The sequence below is a fragment of the Emys orbicularis genome, chromosome 13, assembly GCF_028017835.1.
Source record: "Emys orbicularis isolate rEmyOrb1 chromosome 13, rEmyOrb1.hap1, whole genome shotgun sequence".
Lineage (NCBI taxonomy): Eukaryota > Metazoa > Chordata > Testudines > Emydidae > Emys > Emys orbicularis.
The window spans coordinates 27,675,486-27,693,777 of record NC_088695.1 but is presented as its reverse complement, the minus strand read 5'-3'; the positions used below and the strand labels follow the sequence as shown (position 1 = coordinate 27,693,777).

Here is an 18,292-nt window from a genome sequence, read left to right as displayed (position 1 = left end):
CTCTGGGAACCCCCAACCCTCTAATCCCCACCTTGCCTCAGTCTGGGCTACTGCCAGTCATCACCAAGCCCCTGCTCCCTGGGGCAGACTGCAGTGTAAAAGCCACTCATCATAGGCAAGGGGGTTCGGACCTGCTGCCTTCCTCTGCCTCCCAGTACCTCTATGGGCCTTGGACCAGGCCCTGCAGCCTGGGGATTTGCCAGCCTAGAGCTCCCCTGCTCCTCTGGCCTTTCCCCAGCCCTGCTTCACTCCCAGTACCCTTTCTGCAGACAGCCAGGCCCTGCTCTCTCCCAGCCTGGAAAGAGACTTCTTTTAGGCCTCTGGCTCACAGCTTTTTTATACAGGCCAGCTGTAGCCTGATTGGGGCGTGGCCCAGCTGCGGCTGCTTCCCCAATCAGCCATCCCCAGGCACAGCCCTCTCCAGGGCTGCTTTTAACCCCTTTTATTTTAGGAGCGGGGTAGCCACCCCACTACAGATGGGTACATACTCGGGGTGGCTAGCCCCTCGCACAGCAGTGGCCATGCTCTGTTTTTAGCACACTAGCTCAATGAAAGCTAGTGTGGGTATGTCTACCTGAGCTGGGAATTTCACCTCCAGCTCCAGTGTGGGGCGTACCCTTTGGGCACCAAAATACTGGGGTTTTCCATTGTCCTCAGGGTAGGGTCAGGTGAGCAGGGTTTTTTGTGCCTAGCCTGGTAATTTCCTCTCCCCCTCCCCCCCCCCCCCCATGGCAATTTTGCAAGCGAAGCTGCTACTTCTCTTTTACTCCCAGTCCCTGCTTATGGCAAATCTCTGTGTTTCTGTGCAGTCAATGCCAGCAGGCCCCAATAAGCTACATCGATTCTGTCGCTCTCGAAAATTGTTGGCCCACCTTCTCCTCCCCTGGGCTTGTCTGTTTCATTCTTCTCACTGAGTACATTTTTGTCAGGGAGCCAGTCACCTTTAGGTGGCATTATCGCTTTCCGACCTGGCTGGTTAAATAAATTTTTTAATGGGGTGTGGCCATAAGTAGAAGAACAAGCTAACAATCCAAGTTGAAAGGAAGCGAAACAAATGTTAGTTTACTTTTGTGTTTGAAAACAAATGAAACAAAAACTTCCATTTGAAAGAAAACAGACTTTTGTTTCAAACTTTTTTTGCATAACAAATTTTATTGAAATCAAACAGTTTTCATTAAAGTGTTTAGATTTTGACAAAACTGCTTCCCCCCCCCCGCCCCCCACCAAAAACACTTTTTTGGTCAAAAAACATTGACAACCTCTGACAAGACGACTTCTGGGCACAAGTGCATTTGGTATTAGTGTGGGACAGCCTCAGACAGGAAGTGATGGAAGTTCCACCACTGGGGTCATATGAGGCTGGACAAAGTACTGGAGAAAACACTGTAGAGGACCGTTCTTCACTGGCCCTAAGGTGGTTGGGCTGGGAGGCCCGATATACCCCTCCCATCTTGTGTTGTTTAGGATTCTGTGCTGACTCTGATTCTTTCAGATATCCTCAGAGACATACTCGACAAGGAGTGTGATGTTCTCAAGCCGGTGCTCTTGGAGGATGAGGAGGAAGAGGAGACGGAAACTGATGGCTGTTCTCCACAAAGAGACTCGTTCCTTTCCTCCATTTCAGCGGTTTCCAAGGACTCTGTGTACTCAGAGTTATCAGAGGAGGCATCGAAGCATTCGCGGATGTCTCTCTTCACCACTTCCAAGGACTCCATTTCGGAGCTGTCGGTGGTCTCCAGAAGGTCCTTGAAGTCCTTTGTGTCTAGCCTCAAGGACTGCATGGACAGTGGCTATGCCGAAGACAGCGACGAGAGCTCTCTCGATCTGGTGGTGAGGCCAGACCTGAAAGAGGAGACGACACTTCACAAGCAGAGGCAGAGACTGACCAGCAAAATCTACAAGCTGTTCAAGAGCAAAAGCCAGTTGGTCTTGCGGAGAGACGTAAGGGACTATCCCGACACTGGTTCGCTCTCCCTGCCTCTGCGCCGGGCCGAGAGCCTGTGCAACCCGGAGGCCAAGCACCGCATCCCAGCGCGCTCCCGGAGGGCTCTTTCCTTGCCCCAGCATGTGCTGAGTCAGCGGCTCCCGCAGCGCCATGCAGCGCAGAACGTGTGCATCCAGCGCAGGCCCTTCCTGAGCTACGACGAGGACACCAAGGTCTCCACGCTGCGTGTCGTGGTCTTCGGGTCGGACCGCATCTCAGGGAAAGTGGCCCGGGCATACAGGAACCTTAGGTGTGTGGGACGGCGCCAGAGGAACCTAGCTCCCATTCCTCGTGCATATTTACCCAGCCCTCCCACTACATGTCACCTTACGGAGTCCAAGGGCCAGAGCCTCCACTGGTGTCAATGGATGTAGCTCTGTTACTGTCCATGAAAGGTGGGCCCAGATCCCCTGGCTGTGCCCCAGTGCAGACTGTGCTGTGAGGCGATGATGGGGGATTGGGGTCCCACTGTTAGCCTCCAGGACTGAGGCCCGGTGATGTACCCTTCACCACACTCAGTGCTGTCCCTTCGTGGTGCACGTGGCAGTGCCTTGTGCTGTGGTGTTGTGCAGATCCCCTTGTGTGACACACTGTGCGAACATCCGACAGAAGGACAGTCCCTGCCCCAGAGAGCTTACAAGCTAAGTAAAGAGTGTTGGGCCGCTCCTGCGCTGTTTCCCTCACCGTGCACACGACTGTTTGTGTGTGGGCAGGGACCGCGCGCGTGCCTTATGTACCTGACACTAGCCACACCTCATTCGTGCTGACACAATGGCCTCTCTCCCTCCCCCTGTTCTAGACTACAAGAAATCGATTGCCCATTACTGACAAGGTACTTCAAGCTGCAGTTTTTCTACATCCCAGTGAAGAGGAGCTGCCTTACCTCATCTGCACCACTGACACATCCGCCTCCTTCTCCAGGAGATCCTCACCTGAGAGCCTCAGGGCAAACGGTACGTGCTGTGCCTGCCGTCAGACCAGCTCCTAGCGTAGAGACCTGCCTGCATCGCACAAGCAGCGCCACACTTGGCCCTCACTGATTCCCCTCGCGGCTGGCTCAGCAGAGGCCAAGTACTGAATAGGCCAAGGGTTGTCCTGTCCCTGTCTGTTCTGCAGGCAGCCTGCCCTCTCGGCCATTAGTGCAATACCTTCTGCCAGCTCAAAATTCACGTGCAGTAAGAAAAATAAATGAAATAAACTGGTCCAGGAGGGTATGTCTACACTACAACTGGACACCCGCGGCTGGCTCGTGTCCGCTGACTTGGGCTTGGGCTACAGGGCTGTTTAACTGCAATGTGGAAGTTCAGGCCTGAGCTCTGGGACCATCCCGCCTCCCAAGGTCCCAGAACCTGGGCTCCAACCTGAGCCTGAATGTCTACACCACAGTTAAACAGCCACGTAGCCTGAGCCCTGCGCACCCGAGTCAGCTGACGTGGGCCAGCCGCAGGTGTTTATTTGCAGTGTAGACATCCCCTGAGTGACTCTGTCTGTTTGGTTTCAGGAGTCCAGCTCAGCTGGGGCACAAAGCAGCACCAACGATATCTCCCACTACATTGGGATGTTGGACCCATGGTACGAGCGCAACGTTTTCGGGCTGATTAACTTGCCCACGGACGTCCTGTGTCAGGTATGTCCAGGAGCTCAGGAGGAAGTGAGTTTGGCTTTGGGTCCTTACCCCACTGCCCCTTTCCATGTGTTGACATGGGGCGAGGGGGGGGGTGTCTCTCCCCTTCATTTGGAGTATCCACCATCAGCTGCTAGTGTTGGACCAGCTGGGCCAATGGTCTGCTCCAGGATGGGTCTAGTTTTGAGCTGTCCTGCGAGATCCAGGTTGGGAGCCAGCTTGAGGCTCTCCTGGGGGTGAACATTGCCTGCCTCTGGGGAGCGGCTGGTTCCAGCCTGACCCACCCTGTTGCTCTGCCTCTTCTGTGAGTCTGTTCACAGGACAATGCACTGGAGGCCAGCATCCCCATCACCCCTGCTGTGCATTAGGAGACTAACTGGCCAATAGGGAGACATTGGGGGAAACTCCAGGGCGCAAATTGTGTTCTCGCTGTTACGCCCCACATTGGTCACCCCCTGGGCGACAGTCTCAGCAGAGCGGCCGAGGAGGCTGACCCGGTCCCAGCAAGATGGGGTGGAGGTATGTCTGTGAGGGAACTCGCCTGGCCGCTGCACCTGTTCAAAGGGTTTTAGTCTCCAGGGCTGCGACTCCAGCACCTTTCCCCAGCACCCACGGCCTCCCAGCCCTGTGCTGAACAGCAGGTGCAGAGCGGGTTTTCATTTCACCTCCTTGTGCCTATGCCAGCAATCTGCCAAACCCGAGGTGGAGCCTACGGAGGAGTCCAGGGAGCAGCTACCCATCTTGGCTGACATGGTGCTTTACTACTGCCGATTCGCTACTCGCCCGGTGCTGCTGCAGCTCTACCAAACAGAGGTACGCAGGACTGGGCCTTTCCATCCCACCTTGCACTGGGGTTTGTGAGCACTTCTGTCTCTGCATAGATCAACTAAGGACTCCAGTACCAACCTCTACGAGGCAAAGGTCTCTTCAGGACTGATACGACCATGGTGCTCAAGGGTTCAGCCAGTTCCTCCCCGCACCTGGCTATTGTGGGCCGGTGAGGCTGTGCTTCCAGGGGCATGCACAGGAATTTAAATTTGAATGCTTTTGGAGGGGCACGTTAAACACACACAAATGAAAGGTTTGCGTGACCCCCCACCACCATCATTTCTCGGGACGCCTCTGGTAGGGATGCCCAGCAGAGATTACGTGGCAGCAGCTCCCCCTGCAGGAGGCACTCTCCATGTCCCTCCAACCCTGACAAGGAGGAAGCAGCCAGGCAGCTGGCTGCAGGGTCCTTCCCCCCACCCCTACAGCTGCAGCCTGCTGCTTCTCCTTCCCTGCTGCTGGAGTCCCAGCGCTGCTGCCTGCTCTGCAGATGCCCACTGAGGTGAGTCAGGGGCTGGAGGCAGAGGCAACACATGGGACTCCAACAGCAGGGAAGCAGAAGCAGCAGGCTGCAGCTATAGGGGTGGGGGGAGGAGGAGCTCAGCCAGCAGCCGCCCTGTTGCTTCCTCCCTCACCGGGCTTCAGGAACACACAGAGATTTTTTTGGGGGGGGCAGCGGTGCACCTGCTTGCCCCTCCTTGTGCATGCCCCTGTGTGCTTCCATTAGTCAAATCCATCTCCTTCTGCTTTATCACCATGGTAGAGCCTGGTATGCAATTGCCCCTTCCTGCATTAGCTAATGGCTCATGATGGACTGATGCCCCTGCAGATCCTGGTGATGGAGTGGGTGTAGGAGGCTCCTGGGTGATAAAGCTCTGCAGGAGCGCCTATTAACCAACAGCGACCTCCACAGAAACCGATCTGCTGCTGTTGTAGAATGCAGTGGTTCCCAGCTCCCTGGGGATGGTTGAAGTATAGTTCAGATCACACCATAAAGTCTCCAACCTCCCCACTCTGCTCTCTCCTGATACCCTGGTCCCTAAGAGAGATTGGGTGTCCCATGGACAACTTCTCAGCTAACTTGTCTTCCTTTCCCCTTATACGTGTGGCTCTCACCAGTGCTAACAATTACACACATGCTTTGCTTTCTGAAATCCCTGCCAGGAGCCTGTTCCCCAAAGCCTGCTCTGTCCGGCATGCAGAGATTGAGAGGAAGGTTCTTGTCATCCTGTTGCTCTGATAACCAGGTGATGGGCGTGGGATGAATACGTAGGTAGTAATGATAGCAGGCATTTCTCAGAGTAGGAATGCTGCTGTCGGGTTGCTGTGACGTGCACTGCTAGGATTTTCTAGCTTGAGGGGTTCTCTCTCCTTGCACTGCTTCATTTGAAGGCATTGTGCTATTAGGAATATGCCTGGCTCGCTCATTGTGCAGCGCATTCATAGCGCATCTCTCTCTTCTCCCCCTCCCCCAACAGCTAACCTTCATTGGTGGTGAGAAGAAGACTGAGGTCTTCATTCACTCCCTCGAACTGGGCCACTCGGCTGCCACACGGGCCATCAGGGCGTCGGGTAGGTATCAGATCTGGACACGCATGTTTCCTTGCTTTCCTAAAGCCTCATGCTTCACAGGTTCTGTAGTGATACAATAGCAGCTTTAGAAATCTGGGCACAAATAGATTTGATGGTGAACGCTTAATAACCAGCTCCTTAGGGGAGCTAGAAAAACCCAGATGAACTGCACAGAGAAATCGGATTCACATTTAGGTTGGATTGCAGATGGCTGGGGAGAGTGTTGCTCCAATAAACTCTGCGGTCAGTGAGCTGGGATATAGAAAGCGATTTTTACAAACCTGGAAACTAAAGCATCATGAAACCTACATTTTCCCTTCTGTAACAGCCTTTACGATTTCTGCTTCTCAAAGACGTTTTTTGTTACTTTTCCCTTGATCCAAAGTTAATTTATTTTAGCATAACTAAAAACAGGTCCTTTCCCCTTCATCGGGTCCTGGCACAGTACAGTGTCTTGGAAGCCAGCACTTCCTTTTTCTTTCTTTCTTTTTTTCTTTTTTTGTTTTTGTTTGGCCTTTACTCACAGTTTCTCTTTCTCTCTTGATACTTCAGTTATAAAATCTCTTGGTTATACTCTTGTAAGCCTTAATTAGGCAAAGGAAAGAAACGGATAGATTCATAGAACTTTTAAAACAGGAAATATTGTTTAGTAGAAAACAGCTTCAACCACATACACACAAGCAGGCATCCACACAGCTTCAGTTCCAATTTTGTCTCACTTGTTTACCAGAGACCGCGTTCTGTTTGGAGCTCTGTGCAGCACACAGAGACTCTAGCAAACACATTATTAATTTGTTTTTTCTTTTGACACTGATTCCTTTTCTGTGCCCTAACTTCCTCTTACTGTCTCCAAGCAGAACTTACAAAGTGCTCTCCATTTAACTAGTTGGCCATATCCCCATAACTATGGACTTAACCAGGTTATGCTTCAATAGTGAAACCCATCAACCATTTTCATCTTTAAACAGTTAGGGCATGATTTTGAACTGGGTTTTGATGATGCAGTTTTGCACCCACCCTTTTGCACCTGCAATAATTTTGTCTGGAAAAAGCATCAGTGAACTTCAGGCACAAAATTTAAAGCCCAATTTATGATGGGTACAAATATGCAACAACAACAAAAAAGGAAGCCCAGCTGGTAAACCAGCCCTTTACAGCTTTGTATTTTCCCCAAGACCCAACACTTACCCAACAGCTCCTGCCAATTTAATTTATTTTTTTTTCATTCTGTGGTGAGGTCTCCAGCTACTTATTGTGTTTTATGCTGAAAATCCCCCATTAGCTTATTCATGTGAGGCCACTTTTAAGCGAACTATAATTTTCCTTTTTGCTCCTCTGTCACATTCCAATAAAACAAGTGGGAGGCGTTTGATACAATGTAACAGGTTAACACTGATCCCCTTTACATTGCTTGGCTATAATGGGTATACTGAACAGCATGTTTTGACAAAGAAATGATTTCTGGAAGTGGGAATGGGTGTCTGGCCTGGGATGGAATAGTAGAGCCCCATAAGACCAGGGTTCGAGTCCTGAGGATGGTCTGAAGTAAAGTATTTGGTGGTGTTAGCTCTGTCCTTAATAGGCAGCAGTCTTTATCAGCCAAACCACCACACGCAACGGGAGGGGTGACTGATCTTTCCTCTGAACTTGTTCGCCCATCTGTAGTGATGCCCCATTCTGCTTTGTAGCAAGCCGACTTACTCTAAGGCCACTTGTTCTGCGGTCACCATGACTTGAGAGAGAGCGAGAAGCTGAACTCCTCAGAAACGGGGCAGCTTTTCCTAAGGGGAGAGGGACTGGTGTGAACATGTATTGAAGGGCGGGGAGAGAAAAGGCTGGTGTGTGACTTTAGCTTCTGTTTGTATTACAAAGGTCCAGGCAGCAAAAGGCTGGGAATAGACGGCGACAGAGAAGCAATCCCTCTAACACTACAAATCGTCCATAGCAAGGTAACTGGGTGATAGTCCCATGATTGGTGTCGTTTGCAGCAAGGGAGATTTAGGTTAGATATTAACCTAAAGCACTGGAGCAGGTTCCCAAAGGAGGCTGTGGAATCCTCGTCATTGGAGGTTTTTAAAACAGGTTGGACAAACACCTGTCAGGGATGGTCTAGCTTTGGTCCTGCCTCAGCATTGGAGGATGGACGAGATGACCTCTTGAGGTCCCTTCCAGCCCTACATTTCTGTGATTAGGAGAGTGTGTTAATATCAGTTGATGGGGGATGGGGGAGAATATCTTGTGATTCAGGATGGAAGCTGATCTTTCCTCTCTGCAGAGTAGGGAAGGAATCCCTCATACTATATTGCCGAACAACCAAGTGCATCGTGGGGGGTTTTTGCCTTCGGATATAGGTCGTGCATGGAGAGGGAGATCTGACAGGCTATCATGTCTGGGAACCTGGTTACAACATGAATATGTTTTGAAGTGTAGACAGGACTTTAAACTTAATACTGAGCTGTGGTACAGCCCTGGAGAGTCTGTGCTGTAACCAGGTCTCCACATATTCTTCCACTTGCAATGCAGAGAGGTTCTTTATAGCCATGTTGCCTGATAAGGGGGATTCTTTGAGTTAATTGATTCTCCCTGTTGGGGCAACCCTGGGTTTAGCAGGCCAATGCTCAAACCACTGAGCTATCTCTCCCCCCCCCCCCCCCACTCATCTCCTCCATGTGTTTGTTTCTGGAACATGAAGGGAACCTCATCTGAGACCAAAAGAAACCAAAATGAGGTGATGTGTGAGGCTCTGAATTTCTGAAGGATAGTGGCAATTTGCACTCTTCTGGCACTTGACAAACCCTAACAGTGTTTGCTGCATTTCAATAGATCCAGCAAATTACTTTGACCCGTGCTTGACATTAAGCCCATGAGTTGGCTTCAATGATCTAGTCTAGTGCTTACAGTTAAATGTGGACTTAAATGCCTTGCTGGATCACAGCCTAAATGAGCTGAAACCACTTTGACTCCCTGTCCTTTACTTTTTGCTTCATTTATTGGCATAACCAATGGTGGCCTCCAAGTGAGCAGGAAGTGTGGTAGGCCCTATATAAATACTGGCTCTTATTTCATGCTGGTGGATTTCCTTACTAAAGTAGTAAAAATCCTGAGAACAATCTCCACCTGCCTATACCAATCCTGTTGTTGCCGATTCAGCACCCTGTTTGGCTATCGAGCTTTAACCTACTATTGGAATGAATGGGCAGCTTGAGTGCACAGCAAGTACATTTAACTGCTGCTAAAGGTACCAGGACCATCCAGCTCAGTGTAAGTCCAGTTCTGAGCTATATCAGCAAGAAGGTCAGAGATGAGCAGAGCAGTATCAGGGTGGAATGTGACCCGTCTCTCTGACTTTTGCCTCGTCTCTGTAGACAGCAATCAGTGGAAGGAGCCGCTGGAACAATGTTGAAAAGGTCTGCACCTCCGTCAACCTCAGCAAGGCCTGTAAAAAGTACGAAGAGCTAGGTGAGTGCTGGTGCCCTTAAACCTTTACGCGGGGCAGTGGGAGAGGATGGAAAGTGGACAGCGGTGGTGCTTCTGGCATGGTGAAGAGTGTGTGTGTGTGTGTGTGTGTGTGTGTGTGTGTGTGTGTGTGTGTGTGAGAGAGAGAGGGGCAGGAGAAGATATTAGAGATGCCCTATGTGCTTCGGGGCAAAACAAGCCATACCATCCTGATTCAGGTCCCCTCCACCTTTAAGGCCGTCTTCAGGGATGAAAGGGCACTGCACTCTGTTCATTCCACTGAGCCTTCCCCCAAAGGGTGCCATATGTGGCTCTGAGATATGAATGTCTCTCCATTGGGAACTGGATTGAGACCAGCAACTCCTCTCGTGCAGGCAGCGGAACAGCCATCAGAGGGTGGCGACCTTCAGTCTGTGCTGACCCGATCTGGGATGAAATGGGTCACAGAGGTGAAAGCTTCTGTGTCCCATTAACAAACCTCAGAGCCAGGGCTTAAATATTGTTTCCAAAACTATTCTGCATGGTGGACAGGTGCACATGGGATAAACATACTGCACGCCTAGGACAGGCAACAAAGGCCAGGAATGGGATGGTGCATAGGATCGGGGCATAGATTTTCCTAAGCAGTTTTTTTTTCTGCATGTTTTGTTGGTTGAAATGTTGTGCTGAGAATAGTTACATTTGTCCCTTAGTAAGAGGCCTGGATTCGGACCCTCCACCCGGCTGGCAGGAAGAGCCTGTGGAAACCTGGGGAGAGGTTGCAGGCCTGTTGGCTAAAGCACTTGACCCAAAGCTCTGCCTGGCCCTGGAATAACTTTGTATAGGGTCCTTGGAATGAACTAGACCTCTGCTGTGTCCCGAGGGAGGCCCAGGGCTGGCTGAGGGACTGCCGGGCGGAGATGTTCCAGGGGTGAAATCTGCCTAGTAGCCATCTCCTCGCCATCCCTGCCTCGCTCGATCTGAAGGGACCTGACCCATATCTGAGAAGGAGCAATTCAGTGACACAGTCCAGAGCCTGCCACACTGCCTGTCACTTAGGTGGGCTGCCAGAGGGGAAAATGGGACCATCATGGGAACTGCCAAATTAGCAGAGGGGCGCGGTGTCCCTGAATGCATAGTCGTTTGTTATTTTACTGTGCAGATTAACATTCCTCCCCTTCATGGCAGCAGCCCTACAGCAATGGGGGGGCCTGGGCCTATTTCGCTTTACTTCTGGGTGTCCCAGCTCACATCTCAGCCCACCGCTGTGGCTGGTGCGGCCAGGCCCATTCCAAGGAGAACGTGCTCTTGGTGTTGCCGTTCAGTTCCTCTTGTGTGGCTGTTCATCCCAGCCCACTTAAGGGACGGCCAACCTAGCAGCCTTGGTGCTGTGTTGCTGAACTGCTCCTCCGATATGGGTCAGGTCCCTTCAGGCCAAGGCTCAGACTCCATGTTACTGAAGCAGCTTTTTTGCCCTGGGAACATGAAAGTGTTGCTGAAGCAGGGGGGAAAAATATAGACCACACCAAGCTTGGGATCTGCCCCGCTGGTTATGGCAGCTAATTAGGGGGTTGAGCAGTATCGCTTCCACAAGAGCTGTAGCGGAAACTCACTATGTCAGGACCATTGGACAGCCTGTCTGGCCTGTTCAGTGCAGGGTACGAAATGTAACGTACTGGGGATTATAACACTCAGCTCTCCTGTTTTCAAAGCCAGACGGAACGGTAAATCCATCTGTACCTTACGCTGACAGTAGCTAGCCTGTAAAACTCACTGCCAGAGGATGCTGAAGCCAGAGTTTAGCAGGATTCAAACTGTATCAGACCGGGATCTCTCCAATAAATAATATGAATAGTAACCTCATGGCTATAGAAGCAACAGCCTGCTGTCTGGGGTTAGGGAGAACTTCCCCTGTGGAAGTTTGCATAATGTTCTCCACTCCAGAATTTCTTGTGCCATCCTTTGAAGCAGCTGGCACGAGCCACTGTTGAAGGCAGCACATTGGACTCGGACCAGTAGTCTGACCTAGGCTAGCAATTCCCATTAGGCAGAGCTGTGCTCTGGTTCACCAAAGGTGGAGGTGGGGCTTGGTCCAATCAACCCAGAGCTTTGGGAGATGTTTGAAATCCAGAGCTTCTCTGATCTTTTGCCAAGAGCTGGGCTCGTGACCCTGGGTGAACCCAGCCTGAGTTTTGGGGTTGTACCAAACATGAGTCCTGGTGGGTTTGCCCTGGTTTGGGGTTTCTTCGCCAAAGATGACCAGAGCAGGAATTGGCTGCGGTAGAGAGGTGGCCATTGGAGGCTGCACAGCACCTAAGTAGAAGCACCAAAGAAAATAATGCTCTTGTAGGTGCAATGTAAGAACCAGGGAGACGTGCGCTTAGGCTTTTATCTGTCTGTCCTGCCGTCCTTAGCAGCTGAGGCTCCCCAGTAGCGTTAATAACTGAACTCCCAGTAGGCCAGTGCTCTCATTTCCTCGCTGCTCCCCCATGGCAGTTGGGTCTGTGTGTTTGTTTTGTTGGTTAAATTTCTTCCTTTCTTTAGACCCCCGGTAGTACAATGTGCCCTGAGCCACCATGTTAAATGTTTCAGCACTGTAGCCTTCATAATGAGAGGTTATGGCTCTTCTTTTGCTTGAACGCAGAGCTGCTTCAGCAGATTCGCTTGAGAAGATCGTGTATTATTCTGTTTCACTAAAATGCTCCATGTGATGTGCCTGGCACATGTAAATTTGCTATAGAGGCAGCAATTGGGACCAACCATTCAGATGGAGCAATAGCCAATGAACTGGCACTTCTCGGAGCCGCTCTATCTAAAACTCTCCCATCAGCTCAGACACCTCCCTCCCTCCCCCTGGAAAAGCTGAAGCGTTGCTATCACTTATTTTTTGTTCACCACCACCACGTAGCAGGCTGCAAATATTACAAAGCTGTATATTTCTGTTCTATTTCTGGAGCTTAACTTGCTCATCTGCCTGCAAGCTGAGTTCATTCTGGGTGTCTTTCTGCAGGCTATGAGATGTCTAGGGAGAGCTTTTCCCATCGCACTTGAATTCCCTACATGCCACAGAAATCTGGGATTATCTTTCACATTCACTGCTCTGGCCACAGGATGTCACTGCAGCTCCAGACACCAGCTGCTCACAAAATAGCTGAAAGGTGTCAGGCCTTCAGTGAAGACATGAAAGTTTTTAGGTCATTTGGCCTGCACCAGCTATGGAGGGAGCTAGAATTTGTTCCAGCCAATGTTGCAATTGTCTCTTTTGTAGATCCAATTTTTTTTAGCCCTTAATGAAGTCAGTTGGTTTTCGGGGTAATGTTTGTAAAGCTGGATCATGTTTGAGGCTGGATAATGCTAAGTATTTCTGCCTGCTTTTCTGGTTTTCTCTCTCTGTCTGTCTGGGGGGAGGGGGGAGGGAAGGAAGGCTGGAAGGAATGGAAGGAACATCTGTTTGATTTAGCTCAGGCTGTATAGCGGGAGGCTGTTGTAGGTGGCAGCAGAGCAATCTCTTGTTTTGTGCCCTTTATTCAAAGATAGCTAATTAACTCTGTAGAGCTGGGATTTGGGATCTTGTGGCTCACAACTGTCCTGGAATGCTGTGGTGTCTAGCTGGGGATTTCCAATACAAACAAACAATAATAATAATACTAAGCTCCTGTAATAATCTCCCTTTCCAACAGTCAGGTGGCATTTTAAGGCTCCATGGTTGTATGGGGACCTCTGGACTGGCCCATTCAAAGGGGTTATCAGACTGAGGGTAGCCCTCCGACTATCTGGTATGGGCTAACTTCTACACTGCTTTGAGTTGCAGGTGTATTTTGGATATTGTCCTCGTGCAATATCCATCCTGACAGCATGACGGATCCTTGTTAGAGATACTTGGTGGAGAATGTGGTCAAGAGATCCCTTCTTGACTTTCTCCCGCCCACCCCCATCCCTTCAGAGACTCTGAACTTTGCCACCTGCCACTGGCCAAGCAAAGCTGGAGGCGTGGCAGTTCTATGCCTTGGGTGCCAGAGAGACCATTTCAATTAAAATCCAAATCCTTTCGAATAACCCAAGCAAACCCCCCTCTCCTGTGTTCCAGACTCGAAAACGGAGTGTCTGACTTTAACCATAACCGAGGTCGTCAAGAGGCAAAACTCCAAGTCAAAGAAAAGCTTCAATCAGGTAAGTTGGATTTGCCATATTTGTATCCTCGTCTAGGCTGGCAAGGAGGGAGTAACTGTGGCTCGTTCGCTGTTGGGGGAGGAGAAGGTTTGAGAGCTTCGGAGAGGCCAGTAACTTGCACCCGGATCCCATCACAGTTGCCATCTCCATGAACTCTGGAGCCCTCACTTCCAGATTGGCAGAAAGGCCCTGCGTGTGCCTAGCCATGGCCTGTATTTGCTGTGCCAAGCAAGCCTGTGCAGCCGCAGCTGAGTCTCGTGGCTTAGGGAGTCCTGCTTGTGGTAGCACCAGCACAATGAGAACTAGGATGCCAGGTGGCAGAGGGAAAACCCCAGGCAAAGCTGCAGCTGGAAGAGTTCCCTGTTGTGTACCCAGGGCCGTATCAGCACCTGGAAGTCAGGCTGGCAGGTGCGTCCTGCCAGCACAGCAGGTGTTCAGGGAGCAATGCACTGCTGGCTCCGGCCAGCACTGGTACCTGAGCTTGTTGGGAAGCTGTAGGGAATAACTGCTCCGTGTGATGGCTGACGACTTGGTCTGGGGGCCTGGGATTTGGTGCTGTCTCTTGCAGATGTGGCCTGAGCACCTCACAGCTCCTGTGGAAGTCCATGGAAGCTATCGAGTGTTCAGCACATTTGAGAACAGATCACGTACGCAGGTGCCTAAATATGACCGAGGGGCCTTATTATGGGGCCCCTTCTCAAAAAATCTTGGCCACTGTATTTTAAACCCATCAGTTACTTTAACGGCCTGGAAGGGAGAATCTGAGCCCTCTCTGCCTCTAGCACCCAAATGCAGCTGTGTAAATAGATAGCTGTGTAAATCCTGCTTTCAGAGCGTGTTCCAAGGCTGGGTAGGTTCCTCTGTGTTAGTGTGTGAGGCCAGCAGTTTAAATCCCAGAAGAGGCCCTTGCTCGTAACTGGGGACTCTAGAGCTAAGAGAATGAGCTGCTACAGCTTGAGCTAAAGGACGACGTCCCCAAGCAGGCAACTTAACAGACTTGTATCCTCAATGGACTGGACGCCCCCCCGCAGTGATGGGTTACACCAACATGGACACCCAGTCTAGTGTATTATTTTAGAGTAAGGCAGACAAATGTCTCCATGCATACGTGAAAGTCCAGGGTGAGTCTCTTACCCCGTGAAATCCTCCCTCTTGAATTGCCTCATAGCCCTGCCCCTCCGGGGCCAAGCCCTGACATTAAGGCCATGTCTACATTTGGAGCTGGGGCTGTGAGTCCCAACTTGCATAGACGTACTCGGGTTGAGTCAAGGGAGAGAATTATTGAGTCAAGGGAGAGAATTATTCCAGGAGTGGGTGGGTCAGCTTTTGTGGCCTGCATCATGCGGGAGGTCAGACTAGATGATCATAATGGTCCCTTCTGACCTTAAAGTCTATGAGTCTATGAGTTAGCTCTCATTGTGGTGCAGCTGGGGTAGCAGGGGCCAAAGTGAGCAGTGGCACGGGCTAGCCACCGCAGTGCATACCTACTGGTTTCAGGCGGGTTTGTGTTTGGCACAGCAAGCCTGTGACACGCTGCTGCCTGAACTACCGCGGCTACACTACTAGCTTGAGGAGAGCTAGCCCGAGTATGTCTAGGCAAACTCTGAGTGTAGACATACCCTAGAAGGCGCAACATACAGTGAATGGGATCCTGGCCCCTGGCTGCACATGCCACAAGGCCAAGCTGTGCTGGCTGGAGAGCATTCCAAGCCTGACTCGCGGTGTTTCTCTCTGTCTCTCGCAGCAGATCAGCGTGTCCCAGATAAAAGCAGACAAGGTCCAGATCATTGGGGTCAACTGTTCCTTCGCCGTGTGCCTGGATCAGGATGAGCAGAAAATCCTGCAGAGCGTCACAAGGTAGGAAATGGCCAGCATGTCTCTCTGCGGCTGTGGCCAGCCTTCCTCTGGGGACATGTGCTGTAGGTAAGGCGCCCCCAACGAGTCATGTGAGCCCTGAGGGGACTAACCCCCCAGGCTTCCCAGACCCAAATGTGCTGCTTACGCTTCTGAACCTGTGTGGACTGTCTGTGGCCAACGCTCCAGTAAACATGCATTCGAGGGGCTAGGTGGCCTAAATGGGGCTCTGCACTGCATAGCAACGCTGCAGATCATGAGCCCTGGCAGGAGCCACAGTGTCATTCAGATCACGACAGCCACGTGCAGACGTGGGTACAACTAATACAGCCAAGCAGGAATGGAACCTCAGTCCTCTGTCCCAGGATGGATTCAGCACCAAGGCGCCCTGCTGTTACCAACAGGTCTCAGTCCTTATGCTGCCCCTCTCCAATTCTGCTCCAGGCTGGAAACGCTGAGAAACTGAACTTTTACCAAGAGGTTGAAGGTTTGAAATAAGATCTCCAGTTCCTAACATTCAGTCACCCACCTAGGGGTACAATGCAGTCAAGGATCTCCAAGCAGAAAGAGATCTTCCAGCAGGACTAATCAGTCAACCAGGGAAATTCAAGGCACAATAAATACTGTGACTAGTGACTGTGCTGAGCATATAAACAGCGCAGACAGCTTCCAAACCTTGCATGGATTCTGCCCTGGTATTGGGATACCCATCCCAGATAGTCCACATGACCTTCAGTGGGGAGATTGTGGGGGAAAGGGGAAAAGACAAATGCCTGTCTGTCCATGAGTATAGCCTAGGGTAGGGGTCAGCAACCTTTCAGAAGTGGTGTACCGAGTCTTCATTTATTCACTCTAATTTAAGGTTTTGCGTGCCAGTAATACATTTTAATGTTTTTAGAAGGTCTCTTTCTATAAGTCTATAATATATAACTAAACTATTGTTGTAAACAAAGTTTTTAAAATGTTTAGGAAGCTTCATTTAAAATTAAATTAAAATGCAGAGCCCCCCGGATCGGTGGCCAGGACCCGGGCAGTGAGAGTGCCACTGAAAATCAGCTCGTTCCATAGGTTGCCTACCCCTGGCCTAGGGTATCATCTCCAGTGGGGTATTTCTCCTCCTCAGAGAGGACCAAGCTGTATTACCAAGGATGAGATCAGATGACATGACACAGAGCAGTGCATTTTCACTTGAGCTCAATACAGGGGTAACTGGGTGAAATTCTCTGGCCTGTGTTAGGCAGGAGGTCAGCCTAGATGATTGAATGGAATCTATGAACATTTAAATTGACTGTAAGCAGTGTTGTAGCCATGTCAGTCCCAGGATATTAGAGAGACAAGGTGATTGAAATAATATCTTTTACTGCACCAATTTCTGTTGCTGAGAGACAAGCTTTGAGCTACTCAAAGCTCTTCCTCAACTACTTATGCCCCAGCTCTTCTCTTAATTCCTTTATTGCTGCAAGATCCAAAGGCAATCTTTTAAAACTTTGATACAGAGAATGCAAAAGAAAAAGTGTTCCACACTTAAATTCAGAGAATGCAAAAGTTTTGTGTTGTATTTTTTTTTAGGGTGTACATTTTCAGAAGTGCCTGTTGATTTTGGATGCCTCTGCTTCTGGGTCCCCAGTCTGAACAACCTTAAAGGGGTTGGTTGGGCAGGTGCTCAGCACTTCTGCCAATCAGGCCCCTCTCTGAGGGTGCACGTGGTCCCTGTAACTTGAATTCCATGGCATACGTTTTTATTGCACTCCCAGCCTGTCCCAGCTGTGATTTCCATTGCTCATTTTATCTGCAGGTGCGAGGTCTCCGCGTGCTACAAACCCAGGGATGGTGAACCCTGCACACTGAGGACATCCCCTTTGGATCACCTCCCCCAAGACCAGCCTGAGTTTTGTTCTCTTCTGTGCTTGCCCATTGCCACCTTCAGCGGAGCACTGCCATAGAAGAACCAGCAAGGCCAGGGTAACCTCCCAGGCCCCATGCCACCTCAGACCAGACATGCCTCCAGCCAATCCTGATAGTTGTAAAAGCAGCCCCTGGAAGAGGAAATGTATTGCACTCCCTTGGGTCAGGGAACTAGAGCTTCCTGCACCCAACCATCTTGCAACATGAAGCATTAGTACAATGGATGAGCTACCCCTGGCATGTGTTTAGCATGCCCTTGAGAAATGGAGGAGTCACTTCAAAGCTCTGGTAGCTGTCACAGTTCATGGCCTCTGGGAGGGAAGTGGGTTCCTTGTCATCTCCAGATGGCGCTGCCGTTAGCGGGGTGGGGCAAGGAGAGGAGTGCCACTTTCCTAATCAGCTGTACTTGGAGTGAACTTGCAACCAGTGTAGATACTGGAGAGACTGTGATGGACGGTTTTGGGGACACACAAAGATAACGAGTCTCCTTAAACAGCTGGAGAGTTTCAAACTAACCTCCAGACAATGTCCTGATGATGCTTCACCCAAAGCAAATTTGAAGATCTCTGTTAATGTTACAAATTCTTTGGAGTCAGGGGACAAGTTTACTCTGAATTATTTTGGGGCTTATTTGTCCTACAGGCACAAAGATGAGGGCTGCATTTAGGGCAAGGAGGAGTTGAATGCGGCTTGCAGACCATGGCTTGGGTGCCAGTGATCTAGTACAATAGGCAATTTCTGGGCATACATTGGTCTATGCACCGTGTTACAGTTACTGTAAAGCTAGGTCACCAGAGTGATCAACCTCTGTGTCCTGCTAAGTCTCTGAAAGCACAAATTCTGGGGGAGACACAAGCTCCCTTGTTCAGTTAATGCTCCCGTGGCCAGCTTACCTGCACTGAATGCTGGGTTAGAAACAC

General features: G+C 50.5%; 1 protein-coding gene across 1 annotated transcript in view; it reads left to right on the top strand.

The window, feature by feature from the left end:
• The window catches only part of PIK3R5 (phosphoinositide-3-kinase regulatory subunit 5), a 54,222-nt gene extending 36,812 nt beyond the window's left edge, over positions 1–17,410 (top strand). The window contains exons 9-19 of the mRNA XM_065415950.1: positions 1,493–1,675; positions 1,727–2,234; positions 2,784–2,941; positions 3,499–3,611; positions 4,293–4,421; positions 5,915–6,008; positions 7,881–7,957; positions 9,374–9,467; positions 13,531–13,613; positions 15,361–15,470; positions 17,263–17,410. Coding sequence (XP_065272022.1) covers positions 1,493–1,675; positions 1,727–2,234; positions 2,784–2,941; positions 3,499–3,611; positions 4,293–4,421; positions 5,915–6,008; positions 7,881–7,957; positions 9,374–9,467; positions 13,531–13,613; positions 15,361–15,470; positions 17,263–17,410 — 1,697 coding nt within the window. The remainder of the gene's footprint in view (positions 1–1,492; positions 1,676–1,726; positions 2,235–2,783; positions 2,942–3,498; positions 3,612–4,292; positions 4,422–5,914; positions 6,009–7,880; positions 7,958–9,373; positions 9,468–13,530; positions 13,614–15,360; positions 15,471–17,262) is intronic.
• Positions 17,411–18,292: the final 882 nt, after the last annotated feature.